At 52.1% G+C, this 22,729-nt stretch overlaps 1 protein-coding gene and 1 long non-coding RNA gene across 3 annotated transcripts in view; one reads left to right on the top strand and one right to left on the bottom strand.

Annotated features, from left to right (window-relative positions):
* The window catches only part of TMEM266 (transmembrane protein 266), a 116,100-nt gene that overhangs the window by 18,231 nt on the left and 75,140 nt on the right, over window positions 1-22,729 (bottom strand). For both annotated transcript variants that reach the window (XM_084782957.1, XM_084782958.1), the window contains exons 4-8: window positions 19,297-19,451; window positions 16,383-16,456; window positions 8,290-8,346; window positions 7,131-7,269; window positions 4,409-4,524 (exon numbers count right to left, since the gene is read on the bottom strand). In XM_084782957.1, coding sequence (XP_084639083.1) covers window positions 4,409-4,524; window positions 7,131-7,269; window positions 8,290-8,346; window positions 16,383-16,456; window positions 19,297-19,451 — 541 coding nt within the window. The remainder of the gene's footprint in view (window positions 1-4,408; window positions 4,525-7,130; window positions 7,270-8,289; window positions 8,347-16,382; window positions 16,457-19,296; window positions 19,452-22,729) is intronic.
* Window positions 4,486-21,754, top strand: LOC311598101. The gene is made up of 3 exons (XR_014779478.1): window positions 4,486-4,574; window positions 5,374-5,482; window positions 21,742-21,754. It is a non-coding gene; the product is annotated as an uncharacterized lncRNA (long non-coding RNA).

Below are 22,729 nucleotides of genomic sequence, written 5' to 3'. Positions count from 1 at the left end.
GGGTGCCATGGGCCTGCTTTGGCCCCAAGTCACCCTACAGTGATCCCCAGACCATCAGGATTTTCCCAAAATCTTAAGGTGAGTGTGGCTGGGGAGGGAGCACTCCATTTCCCCTGGGATCCTACAGAGGTGAACACTAACTCCCTAAGTGTGCCAGGTTGCACTAGCTTGGGCCACGTGCTGTCGCAAGGCCGGAAGGACAAAGAGCAGACAGGATGGGGCTCTGGGCTCTGCTTCTGAATTGCAGCAGGAACTCTCAGAAGTGGTTGTAAGATGACTCAGAAGAACACAGTGCCACATCGACTGAACCACTAACCTAACATGCCATTGATAATTGAAATAGCCAGGACTGAGAGAGAGACGGGGGGGGGGGGGGGGGGGGGGGGCGGTCCACACTGCCTTCCTGAAGGACAGCCCACCGGCCACTTCCTCTGGCATCCATCCTGAGGATGGATCCAATCCAGAAGGGATTAGAACTCTGGCTGCTGTCCTGTCAGGGAAGAGCATGCATAGATAGAGGCCCTCACAGTTGAGGGCTGTGAGGAGAGTGCACATGCAGCAACACATGCAAAGAGCTGGCCAAGGTCCAGAGGCAAGATGGACTATTGAGAGTCTTCCCCCAACAGGGTCCTTTAAGCTCCCCTTTCCTCACAGGACTCTGAGGAATAAAAAGGTGTCAAATGGTTGGAAGGTATCATGAGGGAAAATAGCAACTCTTCTCTTCAGATCTGAGCTTTCATGTGATATATGATGTGTGTGTGTGTGTGTGTGTGTGTATGTGTGTGCGCGCGCGCATGCGCACAAAGAGCCCAGAGACTGGCATTTCCTCAAGCTGTGTGACACTGTCTTTCCATGGGCCTCAGTTTCCTCACTTGTCAAATCCTAGATTGGACCAAAGCTGTCCCAGACTTTTCATCTAAGGTGTGAAGGGCTCTGGGGCATGCTGGTTGTGGCCTGTGGTAAGAAATGAGATGCCACGAGGCGTAGAACAAATGAATCTTTACAATGGAGAAACCTAACAGCCTCAGCTAGGTGGTCAGGCCAGCATCTGGCTGATAGTGTGCCCTTGTCACTCTGGGTGAGAATGGCACCTTACCTCTACAGGCTTCCTTCCAAACAATATCACCAAGAAAAACCTCCACAAATCTCAGTAGGGAGACCCCCTACAAAACACCCAGCCAGTGCCCTCAAAACCATCAAAGTCGTTGAGACAAGGAAAGAGTGAGGCGCTGTCATAGAGAGGCGCCTAAGAAGACAGAAGGGCCGAAATGGACCCTGGACCCTGGGATGGATGTAATTTGAATACATACAAACATCCAGTATTGGATCTAATGCTGCAAATACAAGCTATTGACAATGGGTGACCGTGCACAGGGTCTGTGGGAAATCTGTTAACCTAAAATTACTAAAACAAAACAAAACAAAACAAAAAAACCACTAAAAAAAAAAAAAAAGAACTAGTATGCATGAAACCATAGCAAATATTTCTGTAAGTATATTTAAAGGAGTGAGCAAAGTGGGATAGTCTGCCCTGAGTGGTGGGGAGATGAAGGTAGGGAGGGTCTTAAGTTCAAGGTCAGTCGGAGCTACACAGTGAAATCTCCATCTCCAAAAACCAATCCATCAGTCAGTCAACCATCAATCAAACAGGAAACCTGCGTGGTTCACATTTACAGGTCAGTTTCTCTGTGTGCGGCACACATGACTCCCACTTGGAGAAGGCTCCTATTAACTATGCTCTGTCGGAGCTTCAGCTGTGAGAGACAAGAGTTGTGGCAAAGACCAGGATGATGGGACTGCAAGCAGCGCTGGGTGGACAGCAGGCTGGAGGTTCTGGGAACCCTATAGATTACTGAGAAGCCTGGGCAGCGCTTGCAAGGGGCTGCTCTTTGGCTGGTGTGGATCACGCTACCCCATGCCTGATATGAGCAATGGTCTTTCATCTTTTTTTTTTTTTGAGACAGGGTCTCATTCATTATGTAGCTCAGGCGGAGAACTCACTACTTAGACCAAGGTGACCTTGAGTTCACAGGTCTCTGCCTCTGAATGCTGGCGCAGGCATGCACCACCAGCTCAGAGCATTATTTTCACGGAGCCTGAACAGAAAACCCGCGGTAAGGAGTGACCCCCCAACAAGGTGGGCTGGGAGAGAAGAGCATCAGAGGTGGGATGCCGAGATCTGTCCCTGGCTCTAAGAGGGTTCTGTGGGCAAGCCACTTCTCAGGTTTATTTATAAAGCAGGTATGTGTGCAGGCCGTTTGAGGGAGCCCCCACTAGTCAGTATTTAAAGCTCAGAACCATCCTTTGAGGATGATCAAAACCAAGGTCCCATCAGCCCCCAAGCCACATAGCCACTAAGCAACAGGGCTGGCTTGGAAGCAAGTCTCTCCCTAATGGGCATTCTTGATCACTCTTCCACACTGCCCCAACCACCATGGCTGACACTCAGTGCATCTGTTGCCCAGTCAAGTCTCAAACAGTGGCTTATCTGGCAGTGAGGTGCTGTCTTCTGGTCTCTGGCTTCGGAGAGCAGTGGCCTGCTTCCTACTCTCTCCGCAGAACTGAGCCCTGATCCACAAGGCCACACACTCCCCAACCCTGGCCCGGCCCACAGGGACCCAGGCTGTCTGTCCCTCCCTCTCGGCAATCTTAACTAAGAGGACAGGTTTCAGGTGCTTTTTAAATTAAAACAGTTCATTTCTGCTCATCTCTTTTCCAGATGGCACTACCTAGCCTTCCTTATTTATCACTCTTTCCTGTACAGACTCTGAGGGAGTTCCCTTCCCAAGGCCTCGAGAAGAGAGCCTACATGCGGGGAATGGTGGGGCACAGGACACAGGATACGCGACATGGGATATGTGAGTTGGCCATTACGCCTTCCTCCTGGTCATGGAGCACCTGTGTGGATGATGGTGGCTGACGGTGGCTTGCAGCAGGGCTGTGCTCTCTGCTGGGCGGCTGTATGTTTAGGAGGAGCAAGGCAGCGCTGTGTTGACTCCCTCAAGTTACCAACAGCAGTGGTGTTTTCCTGTTGCACAGGGGACCAGGAGCTCCCTGACCCACTCTGGCTTGGTTTCTGGGTAACACTTATAGCTGGCCCCTTCTCAGTATGCCAGACTCCCAACCTAAACCGAGGTCTGCTCTTACCCAGGGTTTGCTCTTACCCAGGTGACTGCTATTACTCAGGCTTCCTGTCTCTACCTGTCCCCTCCTACCTACCCTCCAGAAGCAGCCAGAAAGATCCATGGAAGATGAACACTTCCACAGAGCCACTTCCTCTTTCCCCAGATGCCCTGATCAGCCCAGAAACCCCCATGCCCACTCTAAACCCATCCCTACCCTCCTGCGGCCTTCCCTAGCTCACAAGGGGCATGGGATCTGCTGCCCAGCTCAGCCCCCACTCTCCTGCTGGGCCTCCTGCCTGTTCTCTTCCGCTCAGGTCAGCTTCTCTGCAAAGCCTGCAAAGGGTCCCTGTGAGGCATGCATGGCACCACACGGCCTCTGTATATGCTTTGGCCACCAAATGCAGTTTCCCAAAGCTCCCATGAGGAGAAGCCTGGACCATAGCCCATCTGGAATGGTATTTATGGTGCTTAGCACATGTCTGGCATGGAACAGGGCCCTGGTGAGCAGGCTGGGTATACCGGTGAGAGAACTGAGTGGAGCTGGAGAGTCCCTTAGGGGCTGCATGGTTGTCTTTTCAGAATAGAGCCCCATAAGGACAGCCATAGCCCAAGGGACCCCTGGACAATGTGCTGAGGGTTGCGTCCACAATGGCTCTTCTTGTCCCTCAGAAACACTTTGTAAGAACGAAAGGCCATGTTCCCAAAGTTAGAAAAAGAACTGTTCAGACATTCCAAGGAGATGATTTGAAGATGGTCTCTCTCTCTCTCTCTCTCTCTCTCTCTCTCTCTCTCTCTCTCTCTCTCTCTCTCTCTCTCTCTCTCCCTCCCTCCCTTCCCTCCCTCTGTCCTCCCCCTCTCATGCCTCTCTGTCTCTGTCTCTGTCTTTCTCTCTCTCTGTGCATGTGTGTGTGTGTGTGTGTGTGCACACGTGTGCGTGTGCATGTGTGTGTGTGTGTGTGCACACGTGTGCGTGTGCATGTGTGTGTGTATGTGTGTGTATGTACACAGTCCTGTGGGGACATTTCCTAGGATCAATTTGTAGTGCTATCCCACAGATTCCCACACGTATCAGCTGTGGGAATTTGTGGCTGAAGAGTCGCACATTTACTGAGGTCCGCAGGGAGTGGAGCCTAAGCTAGGGCTGGGCATGGGTGGGAGCTGAGCGAGGCCTATCTTCAGGGGCTGAGCTTGCTCCCTGACCTCAGTCCCCAAGCTCTGCCTTTGTGACATTACAGGGTCCTCAGCAAGGTCTAGACAAAGACGGGCAGATCTGAACGCGTTACCCCTTGCTCCTGACAGATCTGCGTCAGTCTCTCCAGCTGTTCGTCTTGGACCGCCTTGGCCTTCTCGTACTGCTGCGTCACCATCTCCATCTCCAACTTGACTGGCAGGACGTAGGCTGGAAGAGAGAGGAAGCCGTGTGAAGAGCTGGGCTTGGGCTCAGGAGAGGTAAGCCCAGCATCCAGCCAGCAGCAGCTTGAAAAAAAAAATCCAGGCACGACCACCAAGAATGATGACATTCTAGCTTCTGTTAGAGTTACAGGTGTCCACAGGACACATCCTGGCAGAAATGGGGACCTCACATCCTGTGGGCGTGGGGTACAACTGAATGTAGACTTTTTGGTTTCTGGAGACAATCCATCGATAAAGGCTAGTTCTGAGGTAGGCAGTGGGTAGGGATGCAGACAGACAGACAGACAGACAAACGGACAGCAGTTAGTTGAGGGGCTCCGTTTGCTTTGTATTTTCTTCTTTCATCCTTTCTGGCTAGGATGAGTGGTGGTTAGCTCTGGTGCAGCCACCTCGGACTCTGAGAAATAGGGTGTGTGCAGCAGAGCAACAAAATAGAAAGTGATTTTTTTTTTTTAAGCACACTGAGTACACAGGAAGTGAGTGACACCAGCCACTTTCGACAGGCTTCCATTAGAAAGAAGTAAGCTCAGGCTATGTGGAAACCTGTGATCACCTGGGTTTCTGCTTCTGATACACAGCGAGTCGCCCGAGGAGAAAGTCAGGACTCTGAGTATGGGGTCTCCACGATTTCTCAGAGAACAGTAGCACACGCCTCTCCCCCGCTTGGGGGTCAGCAGCTCTAGGACCCATAGAAGTCTCAGGATCAACTCCAGATCTTGACTTTGACCTCTGCACTTTACCCCCTAGGGTCTCATACCTTCCAAAGCCCAGCCCTTCCCAGTTTTTCAGACTGGCCAGTCATAGGTCACATGTGTCTCTTGCTACTGCGTTCTAGACCGCACTACACCCTGAGAAGGACAGACTGAGTGCCTACACCCTCCTACCTCCAAGCTGGCCCTAACCGCTGTTGCCTGGGCTGTTCCTGAGACCAGTTCACGCCCAGGGTGAGAATGGCAAATTAGCACTCCTTAGTTCAGCAAGTGTGATCTGAGGAGAAGAAGGCTCAAAGGACGCTGCCAGCCTCTGCTGGTGAGGAATGCGCAGCTGTGCACAGCTGGCAGGATCCAAAGGCACTGCTCCTGTTCTGAGGGAAGCAGGTGGTCTCACCGGACAGGACCCTGAGCAGGAGGGATGAATCAAACCGCCCCCAAAAAGCACTGAGGTTTGTGTGTATGTGTGTGTGTGTGTGTGTGTCTGTCTGTCTCTATCATACTATTTCTCTCTGTCTGTCTCTTTCTGTGTATGTGTATGTGTGTGTGTGTGCGCCTCACTTTGTGTATGTGTATGTATCCCTGTCTTACTGTTTCTGTATGTCTGTCTGACATCTCTGTCTCTGTCTCTCTGCATGTGTGTGTGTGTTTCACTCTGTGTGTGTGTATGTGAGTGTGTGTGAGTGTGTGTGTGTGTGTGTGTGTGTGTGTGTCCTGGGCTTCAATCGTGGTTCTGAGTACCAGTCATAGTGTGACCCTTTAACCCTTCTTTGACTTAGTTTCTCCATCTGTCAAGTGAGAAGAATGTGTTGGATGAGCTCTCGAGCCACCCCATCCTAAGCTGGGTGGATCCCCCACATTCTAGCTCAGTGAAGATGCTGTAATGTAGTGATAGCTGCGACCAAGCGTGGAAATGAAGCACTGTTCTCATGTTCACAGGTATGGGGGTGGGGTGGGGGTGGAGGGAGTGGAGAGGCTGCCCTCCCACAGGAAGTCATCCCGCTGCCATACACCTGTCAAGCAGATGCTTTTGGAGAAACTCTATCATTGCAGTCAAGGTTCAGGGCTGGAAAGAAGCTTAGCATCCACTGTAGTGGTTGTACACTGTGTCCCACAGTCCTCTGAGGGGCCTCCATGGTGAGGAGAGGGCATGGAGGGCCTTGGGGAGCACTGCCTCTTTGGAGAGGAAGACAACACACCCTGGTAGAGCTGGGCCTCCCAGCCACGCCCTTTGCGTTAGAGGACCACCTTTGGGTGCCCAGTGACTTGGGTCTTCTTTCATTTCCCTAAGATGACACCAGAGGTCCTTCCTGTGTCATTACCCTCCTCACCATGTCCCAGTTTCACGACACTGTTCTTCAGGGTTGAGGTTTCCAGTCGTATGTGAAGGCTGGCCTTGCATACACACAGTACAGAGTTCCATCAGAGCTGGGCGTGGTGGCGCACACCTTTAATCCCAGCATTTACTTGGGAGGCAGAGGCAGGCGGATCTCTGTGAGCTGAAGGCCAGCCTGGTCTACATAGCAAGTTCCAGGACAGTCAAGGCTGTGAATTGAGACTCTATGTCAAAAACAAAAACAAAGGAGAAAAAAGAAAAAACAGACAAACCAACCAAAAAAACCAAACCAAAATAAAACCCTAACAACCACCCCAAAACCAAACTCCCAAATAACTAGTTGCATTGGCTGGGAAGTGAGGTGCTCAAGTGTAAGTGTGACACACATGACTGTGTGAGTCAGAGCAGGCCTGGCTTTCTCTATGCTATGGGTCACATACACCCAATCCTCATTCTCCCCCTGGACTGTAGCACTCTGAGTCCCCCTTTCTCAAGTGGACAGCTGCAGCACCTGCCTCCTCGTGACCCCCCTCTCAGGGTACTCACCATCAATGACCCTCTTCACCCGCCAGATCCGGAACATGATGATGAGGCTGATGGCATCCCAGGGGCTCCTGGGTCCGTTAGCCACAGTGGAGGCCACCATCGGGGCCAAGGACAAGATGATCACAGCCCCATCAAACACCTGAGGAAGGAGTGTGCTTCAGTGTTCCAGGTCAGGCTGTGTGTCAGGCTGGAGAGCAGCCAGAAGGCCACCTCTCCAGATAGCCTGTGCCTACTGCAAGTTCACCCCACCTCCTGCTGCCTGCTCTTACTCTCTCTGAGGCGGCCACTTCCTCCTGGATGTGATCAAGCATGCTTCATACTCCTCACAACCTCAGCTCTCCTGCAGCTCTTAGTTTAAGCAACCTTAGGCCCGAATCCCACGTCCCAGACCCTGGGCAGACACTGAGGTGAATCCCACTGGCGGGCAGGAGCTGATGGCCACAGGGGCCTCTTTATCTGTGCATGTCAAGAATCCAGGGGCAATGTGTCACCTCTCACAAGAGGACGGCAGAGCAAGGAGAGTAGGGATGTAAGCCATGTGATTAAGCCATTGTGGGTACTGACTTTCTCTATGCTTGCCTGAGCTGGGCCTTGTGTGAGCCGTTCTGAGGCCAGGTCCTCTGTGTAGGCCCCCAGGTTTGGGCCCAAAGAGTCTAAAGTAGGGACAGAGGAGAACGCAGGTGACCCTGGCTACCTAAGCTTAACCTGGCCCCTGACCACTATGCAACTCACTGACAGCAGCCAGGCCTCTGGCACTATAGCGACCTCACCTCACGCCCCTCCCGCATCTCCCTGGAGCAGAGTGGACACATAGGACACCCAAGTGTCCACCTAGAGTGAACACCAGAAAAATGCCACCTTCTGTGATCAGTGTGCCACCACTGGGTGATTTTAGGGTAAGTCTGTTTGTTTTTAAAATACATCTCAAAGGTTCTTCAAATGGATTCAACTCTAACTGTATGCCTTTTGTGAATTGCAAGGTTTTAAAGAAAATCCATTAGTTGGAAAATGCCTGCGTTTGCCCCCTCCCATCCTCCACCTCCTCCCACCCACCCAAGTGGCACCCTGTGGTCAAGTGCATGCTGGGCAGAGCGGGGCTCTTGTGATATATGAGACCCTTTCCCAGTTTCTAGCATCTGGGGACAGAAACTGCTCATACCTCGATTTTGTTTTCGATGTAATCCCAGATCCCCAGCACCACAATCCGTACAACAGTCTGGGGACAAGTTTTAAAGAAAGAAAATCAAAGCAGTTATTGTTCTTTCACCAAAGAAGGTTCCAGCGCTCAGACCTGGAACTCTGTTTCCATGCTCAATAACAAGTAACGTTCTTCGTCCCCTGTGAGGCTCAGTCTGCACACCCTCCTCACCCCCCACTACAAGAGCCCAGTTCCAGTACAGTGGTGGCCTTTCTTTCTGTGGCCTCTTTGTCCTCAGGCCCAGCCCCTCCACCTGTGTGCTACCCCCTCGGTATCCCCCATGCCAGGTTCACTGAAAGCCCTTCAGCACATACAGAATATATGCCAAATCCCTTAGAGGGAATGGTACCCAAGAGTCTGCATCCCTCTTCAGCATCCTCTCTTGCCCCTCCTGTCGTGACAGACCCACGTACACATCTGCAGACTCTCTCTGATGCCACCCATCATGGAAAAGGATGGGAGCTGATTCTCTACAGATCTCTCTGTCCTGAACTAAGTCTTGTACAAAGCACAGAGCTAAAGACTACATTTCCCAGCTTTCCTTGTGTTGGTGGGGAAGGTATGACTAAGTTCTGGGCAATGGCTGACTGTGGATAATTTGGGGACTTAGCCCTGATCACTCTCCTCTCTCTCTCTTCTGGAATGTGGGTGTGTAGGCAAAGTGGTGTCTTCTTTCAGTAACGAGGGGATAAGGAGAGAGGCAGAAGCCTGCTCGGTCTTCACCATCTCCAAGCCCACACATGTGCCTTAATTCCCTACTCAACAAAACCTTTCCTTCCAGCCTTAACTATAAAGGGTAGGAAGAGCTCTGGGTGGGGCTGGGGGGGGGAGGGGTCCCAGATCTCTTAAGGTCACATACAATAATGGTTGACTGTGTCTTTGAGCGAGGTCTTCTCTGGGCACCACTTTTCTCTGACGCTGCAGAGGTGGGTTAGGTGACAGTTTTAGATTGACGAGAGTAACACCTGCCATCTAGGTTATGCCAACGAGAGCCAGGTGCTGTGCCATTCCCCCCATGTGGGTGTCATCTAACCAAGAGGAACGGGGGCTAAGGAAGTTGTCCCAGGTCCTAGGCAGCTGAGATGAAGATGCTATCTGGATGGGAGGCCTTCCTCGCTGCACAGCATCCTCAGGCCCGGTCCTCCCTCGCTGCACAGCATCCTCAGGCCCGGTAGGAACGCCACAAGCTCTCCTGGCTTCTTTTCTCGCTGCCTGATCCCTCCTACTGTGCTAGACCTGGAATTTGGTAGCTTTTCTCTTTTGAAATGTTACATCATTCACACCCACCCTCAACGTCTGGGGGCTTTCCCAGCAAAAAAGGTCCAGGGTGGAGAAAAGAAATGGCCAGAGCCAAATGTGATCCCTGGGATGGCTGCTGTTGCCAGGGTTCTAGCTCTTTAAGGGACACTTGTAAAACATGGCACCATCTTACCCCCCTTTGGTGCACATTTCTCCGAATTAAATATGCTCCCAAGTCTCCCAGTTATGGTCTGGGAACTGAGACCAGAGTTGGTGGTCAGGTGCACAAATGGGCCACCAAGGAGGTCAGGCAGGAGGCTGGTGCCTGAACTGTTCTGCCTGCTTCCCTGGTACCACAGTGGCCTGCAAAGCTAGATGCCCACATCCTTCCTGGGCTATCTGGGCACCAGGGGTATCTGTGCCCTCCAATCATGCCTGGCCACACCCTTCCCCGCTTCTTGAACCTACATTCTGTAGCTTTTCAGCTAAGACAAACCTTATTGCATTTTACTTTGAGGCAGGATCTCACTGTTTGGCCCCGGCTGCTCTAAAATTTATAATGTAGACCAGGCTGGCCTCAGACTCACAGAGATCCACCTGCCTCTGCTTCTGGAGAGCTGGGATTAAAGGAGCGCGCCCTACCATGTCCCCAGCCTTGCTTTTAAGGAAAGTATGGCAGTTGTTTTCATGTGAGGCCTCTGAGGTGGAACAGAGATGGTCAGGGCTGGGCAGTATGCTGTTACTGTTGAACAGTGGCTGTTGGGACTGCCTGGGTACAAATGAGACACAAGCAGTTATTATTAAGGCTGTCTGCTCTTTGGCCTCTCAGCCCCTTCTCAACATAACCGTGACAGCAGAATGTTAGGTCCTGCTTGTTCCTGGGGCCAGGTCAGCAAAGATGTTTTCCTAGGAGAAGGCTGAGCAGTTGGAACACTCCATATCAGGGTTTATTTCTAGCCTCAGAGATGGGGGCCGGATGGTCAGATAGACAGACGTTCATGGTTGGGCTGCACAGCACAAGCCCTCCCACTGTTGTAATTCCTGGCCCAGAAACCTGGTGAGTTGGCCATCGATGTGAGCGAGGACTTCTGTTGACTGTGCCCTGTGAACAGCCAGCAGCACCTGCCAGCTTGTTTAGAGCAACTATCTTCACATGTGACCTGCCAGCTTCAAAAGGTCATTGCCAAGGTCACTGGCAAATCAAAAGGCAGAAATGAGATTTTTGAAGAGTAACTTCTCAGAAACATATTTAGTGGATTGGTGGTTGAGGCCACATGCCCAGCCCTCTGCCAGGAGATGCGGGGAGACAGAGAAACAGAATAAGGTTTCCATGCAGATTCTGTGCCCAAGAGGCAAAGTAATCCAGCTCGGGGCATAGTATGAAGTGGGACGCAGGATGGAACATTCCTAGAAATCTCTAGACTCAAGGCAGGCCCTTGAGGACCTGGGCCTCAGAACCTAAGAGCTGCTCAGGCATCTCCATGGTGCCCCTGGCCGAGCCTTCCAGCGATTGGAAGTGCTGTCCACTGTGCGGGGCAGGTGGGCGCGGGTGAGGGATGCACAGGCTCTCATGGCTCCAGGCGGCAGGTCTAGAGCCTGACTCTCCCACGTCACTGTGAAACATGGAGAGGGTGAGAGAAGACAGTCTTTACCCTAAAGTCTGAGCAGTGGCCTCACCTCAGGTAGGATCAGGAAGGCAGCCCACATTCTAGGACAGTTTCCTTATGTTGACGCTCATGAAACAATGTTCAGAGAGGGGCAATGACTTGTCCAAGGTCACACAGTATCTTAGTGGCTGAACTTACTCCCTCACAAGACTCCGAGAGCAAAAAGAACAGTACCACATACTGTCATCTTCTTCTTCTTCTTCTTCTTTTTTTCTTTTTTTCTTTTTTTTTTTTTTTTTTGGTTTTTTGAGACAGAGTCTCTCTGTGTAGCCTTGGCTGTCCTGGACTCACTTTGTAGACCAGGCTGGCCTCGAACTCACAGCGATCCGCCTGTCTCTGCCTCCCGAGTGCTGGGATTAAAGGCGTGCACCACCATGCCCGGCCCCATACTGTCATCTTCTATCTGGTGACTGAGGCTCCCAGGGCCCTCCTGAGACAAAGCATGGGCAGAAGATGGAACCCCTGAGGAGCCAAAATCACTAGGAGGCTGCTGATGTACAAAAAGAAGCAAGCGGCTCAGTTTGGTTTGACAACGAATTTCACGTGACCAGCAGCCAGGTCAGGGCTGCCCCAGGCTATCTCTGGGAAGCTGCTGTCAGAGGAGCTCTTACAGCTGACATGAGAAGACACCTGCCTGGGGCAGTTAAGGTGGCTCAGCAGCTAAAGGCCCTTGCTATAAGCCTGACAACTTGGGTTTGAGCCCCAAGACCCACGTGGTGGAGCTAAGTGGCTTAAAGGCATACACCCCCTCCCTCCTTCGCTTAAAAAAAATGTAAATTTTATAAAAGATGCTTGGTTCAGGTGATGAGTGATGTGCTATACCCATGTGAGAGAATGTTAGGGAGAAAGAGGAATGGAGTCCCGGCTCACGCTGCAGCACGGAACAATCCTGCAGACATGCTCAGTGGCAGAAGCCAGCCAGGCACAAAAGGCCACAACAGGGAACATAAGAAATCCTCACAGTCATAGAGATGGAGAGGAGATTTGGGTTGGCAACAGCTGTGGGGACACGGGGGACGTGGGAATGACTGCCGATGGTTGCGGGGTCTCATTGGGGGAGGGTGAAACTGCTTTGGGACTATACTTTGGGGCGCCAGCTGTATACTGTGTGTATGAACCAAAAGCCACCAAACTGAACGCCTGAGTTACGAGAATTCACATTGAGAGGTGGATCAGCCTGCCCGTGCTGTGAACATGGGAGGCCCGGGTTCACGGTTCACATCCCTACCGCCCGCGCAGAAAGCCCGGTGTGGTATCGTTCTCACAGGGCCCCGGGAGGAAAAAAGCCAGAGGACTCCTGGGGGGTTGACTAGCCCCCCCAGACTAGCTGGACTGGTGGGTTCCAGGTTCACTGCCTGAAGAAAGAGGAGAGATGGGGGAGGGGAGGGAAAGAGGAAGCCGCTAAAGCTGCCACGGCACAGCCATCACCTTGAGGCCCTGGTCCATGCGTCTGTTGTGGTCTCTGCTCCCTGGAGAGAATCTCAGGAGGCCCCGTCGTGAGAGCTATTGCGAGCTCAGGGAGAGGAACAGTGAGCTCTCTGCTTCTAAGTGGCCAGCTGGGACTGGTCTCAGCCAAGGGCCGGCTGTGCTTAGGAAACCCGTTTGCACAATTCTCATTCTGATTCCAAAGACTCTTGTGTATTCTTGCTGTCGTGTGGGGACCTGGTGACCCTGTATGACCAAGCACCACAGGGCCCAGGAAGCTGCACGGCACACTCTCTCCTTGGGCCCCTGCTGGGACTGCACCCTAGTCTGCCAAGGGGCACACACACTCCTGCTTATTTTAGAAGGTGCCGACTAGCTGCTCAGAAGTGTGGCCTATTTGAACAGATGTCCTTGAACTGAGCTCAAGCTGGACTCTCAGTCTTTGTCCTAGCTCTGTCCTCAGAGGCCAGCCCAGGACAAAATGGCCCATCTTCCTGGAGCAGCCTCAGAATTCTGGGATGTTGATGAGGGGGCGGCAGACAGCTCACCCACCAGGGGCCTGTGTCTGACTTCCCCTTGCGGACTCTGGCCAGTTTCCTCCACCTCTCCAGGTCTCAGTTTCCCAAGCCGTAACAAGGGCCTGTCATCCTTCCTTAAGGCTTAGCTGAAATTTAGGGGTGAGCAATGCTCAGAAACAGGCTAAGGCCCTGGGGCAGCAGCAGCCCTTGGCAGCTCACCTGTGTGGAACTTGCCTGAGTAACGCAGCCCTCTTTCTAGCAGAGAAGGCTTGCCGGGACCTCTCAAGAGACCAACAGCCAAGGGACCCTTGGCTCTCAGCAGCACCCCTGGGTATATACCAGAGAAAGAAGGGGCCAGACCTAAGAGGGGACATCTCCATTTGTCCCAGATGAGAAGAGAGGGCTGGTCACCCCTGCTCTGTGTTCAGAGACCTTACTTCGTTAGATCGTTTTTCTCAGTGCCTGGCCTTTCTCTGGTCTTTCACCCAGATTCCTGGTGCCCTCTCAACCTGCCAATGCCAGTCCCCTTGAGGGCAATGACAAGAGACAGCTTAGAAACCCAGAAAGCTCTGGCCAGTTTTGACCATAACTGTCATTATCTTGGGCTGCCCATGAATGCATGCATGCATGCATGCATGCATATGTATATGTATATATGTAGGTATGCATGCATGTATGTATTTATGTATATTGAGACAAGGTTTCATGGATCCCAGGCTGTTCTTTGAATATTACTTTGAACTCTGTCCATTTTACCTCCACCTCCTGGGTGCTGGGTTCACAGGCACTCACTAACTACCACACCTGGCTGGTGGAGTATGGAATTTGATCCCAGGACTCTATGCATGTTAGGTGAGCACTGCACCAGCTAAACTATATCCTGGCCCTATGTGGTGTTTTGTAAGGACCACACTAGCACTTTGGCAGGCAAACATGCAGGCCTGGTACACTGCTTGAGGGATGCTGGGCTCTCTGGCTCTTTCGGTTAGAGGTACCCCAGTCATTGTGAGGGCACAAATGGCTCGTGTTCACCAAATCTATGCCATGAAGCCATCAGAGAGCTTGCTGGCACCAGGGTTTTGATGCTCGGTTTTCCTGGTGCTCCGTGAGTCTACAGAAGCCTACCCTTGCAAGCCAGGATGCCTCAGCAGGGGATGGCTATACACAGCCCCTCATTCATGCGGGGCAGACTGCACAGGGGAGAATTTTCATTGCTGTTTTGATAGTCTAGCTCCACTCTGTCCTCCCCACCTACGACAAGGTCCAAGGCAAAGGACTAACCCTTCTCCTCATCCCCATAGGCTCTTCAGAGAAAGCTGAGTCTGTGGGAAGCCTCAGCCCCTTCCCCACTTTGTGGGGGTTGGCTGTCGGGCCTCTGAGGCTGCTGTTCCTGGACACAGGAGCATGTCTGTTTCAGGTGGTTTGTCTCGGGCAGTGACAGGAAGGGGATGCCAAATTAACGCTGGGCAATAAATTCTGCAAAAGCCAGTAAAACCAAAGCAGCAGGCTAGAGGGAAGAACCCCAGCAACTGATTAAACATTTTTGTTGGCAGTCGTAGGCACAGGCACATTTTCCAAGGTTTGCTTCAAGGAGACATCTGGCCCTGGCCCAGGGCTTTGCAAGAAGGAATCCCAGCAAGCTGAGATGAGAGGCCAGGCACAGCTGTACCCTACGGAGATTCCAAGCGACTGATCAGCCTTTTCCAGGTACCTGAGCGCCAGTGACCTCAGTAAGCGAGTTTGGAAACCTCCTGGAACTAAGGGTTCGGATCTGCAGGAGTTGTCTAAGCTGCAGGTCAAGCTCACTGGCCACGAGCTACAGGAGCCAAGGCCTGCAGGAGACAGTGTTCTATGTTCAGAATTCCTGCTACCCACTTCAGCCTTACCCAGACTCAGCATTCTGAACTAGGAAGCTGAGGCCTAGACCTCTTTTGATTTGAGAGAGAGAGAGAGACAGTAAGGCTATTGATAAGGCCACAGAAAGCCTTGGGGTTCCGGTCTCTTGGGTTCTTTGACCACAACAGAAAATCTGCTCCCACTCTATCACTCATCCATGATAATCCTCTTCTGTGGCCCACCACCTCCCTCTGAGACTATGCTGTGCTCTCTGCATCCAGGATACTAGTAGCTCTGTGCCTACCTATGCCTGTGTGTTCCCAGCAGGCTGTGTGCTCACCTATGCCTGTGTGTTCCCAGCAGGCTCTGTGTGCCTGTGTTATTCCCAGCTCTGTACCTTATACGTGTTTGTGTTTATCTTTCATTGAAAGACCCTGCTGGGGCTCTTGGTGGGCAGATGTGTACCAGTGGTCGATGGTGGGGCACCTGGGTGGCATGGACAAAGCTGACCTGGTCAGTCCTGGTTCCACATGAAACTCTCTGCCCTTCACTGCCCACAGCATGAAGCCCAGCCTTTCCCATCCTCCCAGGAGGCCTTGTGTGAAGCAGGTGCAAACCCATGTCCCACAAACACAGGCCACAGAATTGCTGACGGCGTGAGGACTGCTCAAAAGAGGTGTCATTCACTCCCCATGTAAAAATGGAGGAACGTCCTGGAGTTAGTGTTTGTCAAGGAACCCGTGAGGGTCCGTTCTACTCCCACACTAAACCCAGGGGCTAGGAGATGCCAGTTAGCTTTTCAGATGTGAACTTCAGCCACCGACTACAGAAAAACCAACCAAGATGCATCTACCTGAGGCACTACTTCAGAAACAAAGGGCTCTGTTGTTCCAGGGACACCTGCCAGCCTGGGGCTCCAACCTTCCACAGGACCTGGTTAAGTCCACCGCCCAGCTCTGAGGCTGTATTCTATGCCTAGGCTCCGGGGCAAGCCAATCTTAACTGTGTCTGCATCCGGTTTTCCTGGGCTGTGCCTCCTGAATACTCACCACTGGCCCAAAACAACAACATCTGCTCTTCGGCTACATCGCGCAGGGTCTCACCTTCACAGCCCGTCACCTGGACTTCACTTGTTAACCCCCCGCATAGAGGCTGTCTGCTCAGAGACAAATCTCTCCAGCTGGGTTGGCCACTATCCTGCGTGTGTGAGTCTGTGACCATTTCTTGTGCCGTAGCCTGTGGTTGAGACTCAGCCATAGGGACAGCAGAGGGGCCTGGCACTTGGAAATATGTAGTAAGATGAAGCCAGGTTCCCTGGGAATGAGTCACCCCCAGAGAGGAGATTTCGGGGCCCCGAATCTTTACCTACCTCTGAGAAGAACATCGAGAGGATGACCAGACTGATCCAGTGAATGACACCAGCAAACTGGAATGCATTGGAAACTGCAAAGAACACAGTGGGGGCCAGTTTTAGAAGCAAGGAATCTATGCATCCGTCTAGCTGTGCAGCATGAACATAGACCACCGGGGGACCCCTAGGTGCTTGTGGAAACCTTTAGATCTGTTAGTAACCGGGTCAGAGAGTCAGGGCAGCTGTACCCAGTGGGTATGTGGAGGTGATGGGAGCATCGTGATCCACATGCTCCTCTCTCTAGCCGCTGCTGCTTCCTCCTCAAAGGCCACCTCTTTTGCTTCCTCCTGCTCACTGCTTTTTTTGTCCTTTGTGCCCTAGCCAGACCCAGGGAAGAAAGGGTCATGACCACAGCATAGTTGTGGACTTGAAGTGGATCACTTCAAGATTCATAGCACACAACCCCCCCCAACCCCCCACCCCGAGCTCAGGGCCCTTTGTGTGTGGGGCTCCAGGCAAGCCTTTCTGCCCTTCCATTCTGAACTTGCAGTAGTGGGGATGGCAGTGAGGGGCAGCGTGCTTTCCAAAGATGGCGGGAGGAGCTGATGGGAGGCCAGCAGCAGAACCTGTGGGCTGGGGCAGACTAAAGAATCTTCCAGGTTCAGAAGGGTGAGGTTGGCACTGATGGCTCCTTACTCTATCTTCAGTTAGCCAGTCTTTCTTGAAGGCCCTTCGAATGGACAGAGAACTACAAACCGCCTCCTAACACCAGCAGGTCACAGTTTATGTGCTAGTGAGGCTAAAAGCAAGGCGCTGGAGTCCAGGTCAAAGGTCGGGTGACTTTGGTAGAAAGAGAGCAGAATTGTCTCCAGAGGAAATTCTCTGGACAAATCAGGGGAACCTCAGCGGCAGGAGGTGGGGGTGTTGCCACACACAGGTCATGTTGACTCCCTAGAGGACCTTTTTCAAGCTGTTCGTGTTCCCCTGGGGGGTCAAAGAAAGATAGCTTCATTGGCTAGGGCTAGCTTTCCCAGAGTTCTAGAATCTATGACCCCTGGGAATGGACAAAAAAATGAGGTCTTCAAGCAAACCCAAGAAGAAGAAGGTGGCAATAGCAGGTTCCAGGAAGGAGACACTTGGGTCCCCTGGCCAAGTGCAACCAGTACGGACCCTCAAAGGATGAGCCCTGGAGGCACCGTGAGTTCATCCCCATGTTGAACCACATGAATACCAGTGGAAACCAAGAGGCTGAGGCCTGTGTGACTCTGAAAAAGACCTCAGATGATTCTGGAAACATAAAAATCTCTCCCCATTATTTCTCCAATGAATTCCTGGGCCTTTTTTAACGGTTTGCTTTAGAAGAGCAATAAATCTCGGATTGTGCATTTTATGGAATTTAAGATGCCTTTTATGAGCTGCTATTGGATCTCCCACCAAAATCAATCTCCTGGATACTTAATTTTAAGCAAAATTCCAGTGTCGGATGGGTTCTCAGTTCTACCCGATGCCTCATCACAACCTGAGAAGCAGAGGGGCCCCAATATAATCCACCGCAGGGAAAAAAGGACCCCGTTATGGTCAGGTCTCATAAAACACAGACAGTCTGGATGCGTGGAGGAGCGCCTACAGCATGGTTTAATTGAAGACAGGTTGAGTGTAAAACCAGTACTGGGCACGTAATGCTGGAAGATACTTTAACTGGAACCAAGGGGCCAGAGGCTACATAAAACCCAACTAGGCTTATCAGACAATAGCAATTCTGTGCCCCCCCAGAGAGCAAACAAGGCCGGTGTGTCCTGGAGGGAGTTGTGACAGCCCCTGAGCCTAGGAGATTCAGCACAGGTTTGGGACATTTGAGAAAACAAGAGGACAAAATGGATCTTGGGGGGTGGCCGAACCTCTTGTCCTGGATTCTGTCAATGGTGGAAAATGAAAGTTCTCTGTACTCAGTAATTCCACTTTTAAAGTATTTGTACTTGAATTGGTCCACCTCCTGGATCAAGAAAGGTGGGTGGGGGCTTATCCATAAGCTAGATGCTCTTCCACAGCCAAGGGACAGACATTTGGGCCTCTGGGCCTCTGGTGTACCAAGCAGAGGTTTCCAAGAGCGGGGACAGGAAGTCGGCCTTCGTTCTGACAGCCATGTTGCTACCGTGCATCAGAAGAGGTCTAATTCTCCTGGTGCCACATGCACCAAACTACTGCCACCCCGAGGCTGGAAGGAATCCTACAAGTAAGGAAGTGGCCGGAAGTTGAAGAGCCCGGAGGCCTAGAGTCTCCTGGTCTGTTCCTCTGACCTACGGTAAGTCTCCAATTCCCACGAACGTTAATTCGTGTCGACCGTGCCTGTAAAACGGGGTCCTGTCCTATCAGGCTTGTGCCCCACACAGTTACTGGCAGGGCTGGAAGTGTGGATGTGGAAAAGCGTTTTCAAAGCTATCAGGACACACGTAAGTGATCCACCCACTTCTGACTGGTACACACATGAGTTACCGCGGCTGCTGTCTAAGTTACTACGAGGGGTGGGGGGTGGGGGATCGACTTCCCAAAATGGAACTCTGGTTAAGCCAGAAAAGATTTCACCCTGGAAAATTCCAAATGAGAACAATTTTTTAAAAAAAGTTTGCAGACAGGGGTCCCCAACTTTTGTTTTTGTCTCATCGGTTTCTCATCATGGAATACTGGGGAGAGGGGACTGAAGAGGCCAACGTTGGACAGAAGAGGACAGAGTGACGTTGATGGTGACAGAGAAGCTGCCAAGTGCGCTCCCTCCCCAGCAGCAATCCCCCCCGAGGGCCACAGCAGGGCCAGCAGCTTGGCAGTGGTACAGGCTGGGGGACAATGCCAGTCTAGGTTGGGGACCCCTGAGGGATGCAGATGCACAGTGAATATCGACATATGTATTCGCAGGTGTGTCTCTCTTCCTACTCACAGTGGAGGAGCTTTATATCTATTAGAAGTTCCACAGTCAGGAGGATCACCACCAGTATTACACAGGCTACCAGGAAACTGTTGAGACTTGCACTGAGCAAAACTACCTGCCATACGGCTGCTCTCTTCCCACAGCACGGCCTCAGCCAGTTAGACCTGTGGGGACAAAAGCAAAGGAGAAGAAGGGCTGAGGGCCTGAGGGGCTGAGGGTCTGAGGGTCTGAGGGTCTGAGGGTCTGAGGGTCTGAGGGGCTGAGGGGCTGAGGGGCTGAGGGGCTGAGGGGCTGAGGGGCTGAGGGGCTGAGGGGCTGAGGGGCTGAGGGGCTGAGGGGAGAGCCTGACCACAGCTTTGCCTCCAACCAACAGCCTGGATGCCCCGGGCTTGCGCTTCACGATCCTGGGGATGGAAGGCAGGGCCTTGCTAAGCAAGCCAGGGGGGAGCATTCTACCATAGCTACATCTGCAGCTGGGCTTCCTGAGAGACTAGTCTTACTCAGGCCCAGGGGTGGGGGAGGCATGGGGGGGGGGAAGGGGCAGGGGGGATCCTAAATAGCAAAACAATCTTATGAAGGGGCACAGGTGGGTTTACAGGTTGCCTCTGGGAACTTAAAGGAACTCTCTGCGACTCAAGTTTCTTAGCTTGAAGATGGGTGTGAAACTCACCTAGGTGGCACGGGCCATATGACAAGCTGTTGTCACTATTGTTGGTTCTACGTATCTCAGAACTCAAGCCCATGTTGGCATCTGGGGAAACCTCTGTTAACACTCAGGAAGTATGCTGAAGCTCTCAGGGCATGGGATTAGATTTTTTTTTTTTTCAGTTATAAAAAGAGTTGGGTTGGGTCCCTGCTTATCAGAACAGCTTCTCTGGATGTCAGTGCTGCCGGGCACTAACAGCTGTTACTTGGGGGAAAAAAATGCCATCATTGGGTAAGTCTGGGAAATTCTGAGTCAAAGATAAATGGTCATTTGTTTGCGGGCTGCTCTCATCTCTTTACTATACTGCTCTGCCTCACTGTGACCCACGTGGGTGCCATCTGTGTTTACCAAACTGGTTAGGCCACAGCTGCCTTTGTCACAGACCATCACATGGGATTCACACTCCGTGTACAGGCTGGCCGTCTTTTGGAAGACATCTATAGGGGACATGAGGTCCCCGAGGACAGACTCTGCTGCATATGTGAGGAGTGGGCAGGAGGTCACAGGAGTTCAGAACAGCTGAGCCCATTAGGGTACTAGATCCCGTCCCCCAGGGAACACGAGAAGCAGAGACTTTGGGACCACTGAGGCTGGAGTATTGTAATCAAACCTCACCGACTTGGTTGTTTATGACCCGTTCCTGCCTGCGCATCTGTTTTTAGTTAGAATTGTGCACCCTAAAGGGGCTGAGACAAGCCAGGGAAGTCTTTACTTTTGGGGGTGTGCTCCCATTGCCCTGAGAACACATGCAAAGGCACCAGGTCACTTTGGGACTCCACTTCGCCATTTGGAAATTAAAGAACAGTATTTTTAACTTGTAGAGTTGCCAAAAGCTAAGTGAAAGAATGTATCTAACCTGAAAGCACAGTGTGGCTGAAATGGCATGATGATGGTGGTGATGGTGATGGTGGTGATGGCGGTGATGATGGTGGTGATGGTGATGGTGGTGATGATGATGGTGGTGATGATGATGGTGGTGATGGTGATGGTGGTGATGATGGTGATGGTGATGGTGGTGATACTGAGGGTGATGATGATGATGACGACGATGATGATGATGATGATATCTGATGGCCCAAATGCTTGGCCATCACCACATCCCTCCCATTCAGGGGGAGTCAGCCTGCTGCAAGGAGGATCAGTGTCCTCCTCCTGAAGACTCGGGCCAGGGGGCTGGGAAGGCAGCTCTGCTTTTCAGCTATCTCTGAAAGAATGATCTGGACACTTTCAGGGTGGCGACTTCTTCCTCATATTCATGCAAAAAAAAAACCCAAAAACCAAACAAACAAAAAAGCTTGCAGGCCAGAGATAATAGCCTTGAAGAAACCTGGCAGAAAACTGGGCACGCTTGAGTCTTTCTGGATACTTTCTAACACCTATGGGGATGACTGATGGTCTCTGTCCTCGGCTCGGTGGTAATACCAAGAGCAGATGTGGTCCTCTCCAGACTTGGGAAGCAGGTTCCAGAAAGGGAAGCTTGAAGATGTCTCAGCAGGTGATGGAGGAGGCTTAGCGGATCACTTTGGATGGGGAAGGAAGATTGACATGAGTTCCTACAAAGGCCAAGAGTCCAGGATGAGAGAGGGGGAGACTGGCTGGCTTAGAAGAGAGGGCGTCTCTTTAAGAGACAAACAGACAACAGGGGTATAGAGCCCAAGTCACAAAGACCGACAGCGGGATGTTTGTGGCCCCCTGCGGGTGAAACTTAAACCGCACTGCGTTTGACCACACCTCTCATTTTCTTGCAGGCTCCCACAGGTCAACCCAAACAGAAGCCACAGAGAGCTAAGCAGAATTTGTCATCCTGCCCCTCACCCTCCTGCCTTACCTGCTCCCTACTTCTTTCCCATGTGCCATTCCTATCTCCCCTCCTGCTTGGCCCCCCCCTCTTTTTTTTTCATCTTTCCCACCTCTCAGCTTGTGCGCAGCCTTCAACCCGGCACCTCTGGAAAGTCTGTACGGTGGGTGCCCCTCTCATCCCGTGATCTTCCAATGGCATGCGCTCTTTTCCAGGCCACTAAGGCACCTCCGCTCCTTGCCTGCTAATACTGGTGCCATTTCATTGTCATTTGAATGGGAGCCAAGCACCTTTGGAAGCTATAAATAAAGCGAGCAGCTGGGAAAACTGTTGGCCCTGGGCGACGTCCAGTGGTGAACAGGATGCCTGCTCACGCTCATAGTCAGTGGAATCAGCTGGCGCTTGTCCACCCCCTGCCCTGTCCATCTGATGAGTGTGAGGGCACCCAGAGAGCCTGCTGCTCACCCTGCCCCAGAGGACAGTCCCCGAGCAAAGGAAGGGAACACAGTTCTCCATTCAATTGCAGCTTGCCTGAGTGAAGTTCAGAGAGGCCACTTTACACAGTGTGAGAATGCTGGAGAGGCAGGCAGGCCTGGAGTCACCTGCAGTCTGAGCCTGGGCCAGGGAGAAGATCGGGCAGGACTCAGAATGCAAATAGGGGCAGATCCGGATGCCAAATGACACTGTGTCCCCAGCACGGGCTAGGTGGGCCCTGTGTCCCAAGTCAGCAAAAGCGTTATATTGTAGTGGGAGAGAGAGTCAAATAAGCTATAATGTGCTGCAAGGTGATGGGAAAACCCAGAGCCCATGCAGGACTCAGGAGTGGGGCAGACATTTAAAACCAGGTTTTCAGGGTCATACCATCCCCGAGCCTAACAGATCTCCACCTGGTGCTTGTAAGCTGTGCTTGCTTGAAAAGGATTTTCCCAGCTGGGCTT

This window comes from Acomys minous (assembly GCF_964271855.1).
Source record: "Acomys minous genome assembly, chromosome: 5".
Lineage (NCBI taxonomy): Eukaryota > Metazoa > Chordata > Mammalia > Rodentia > Muridae > Acomys > Acomys minous.
Note: the sequence above shows the minus strand (reverse complement) of the source record. Positions and strands in the feature narration are given on the sequence as shown.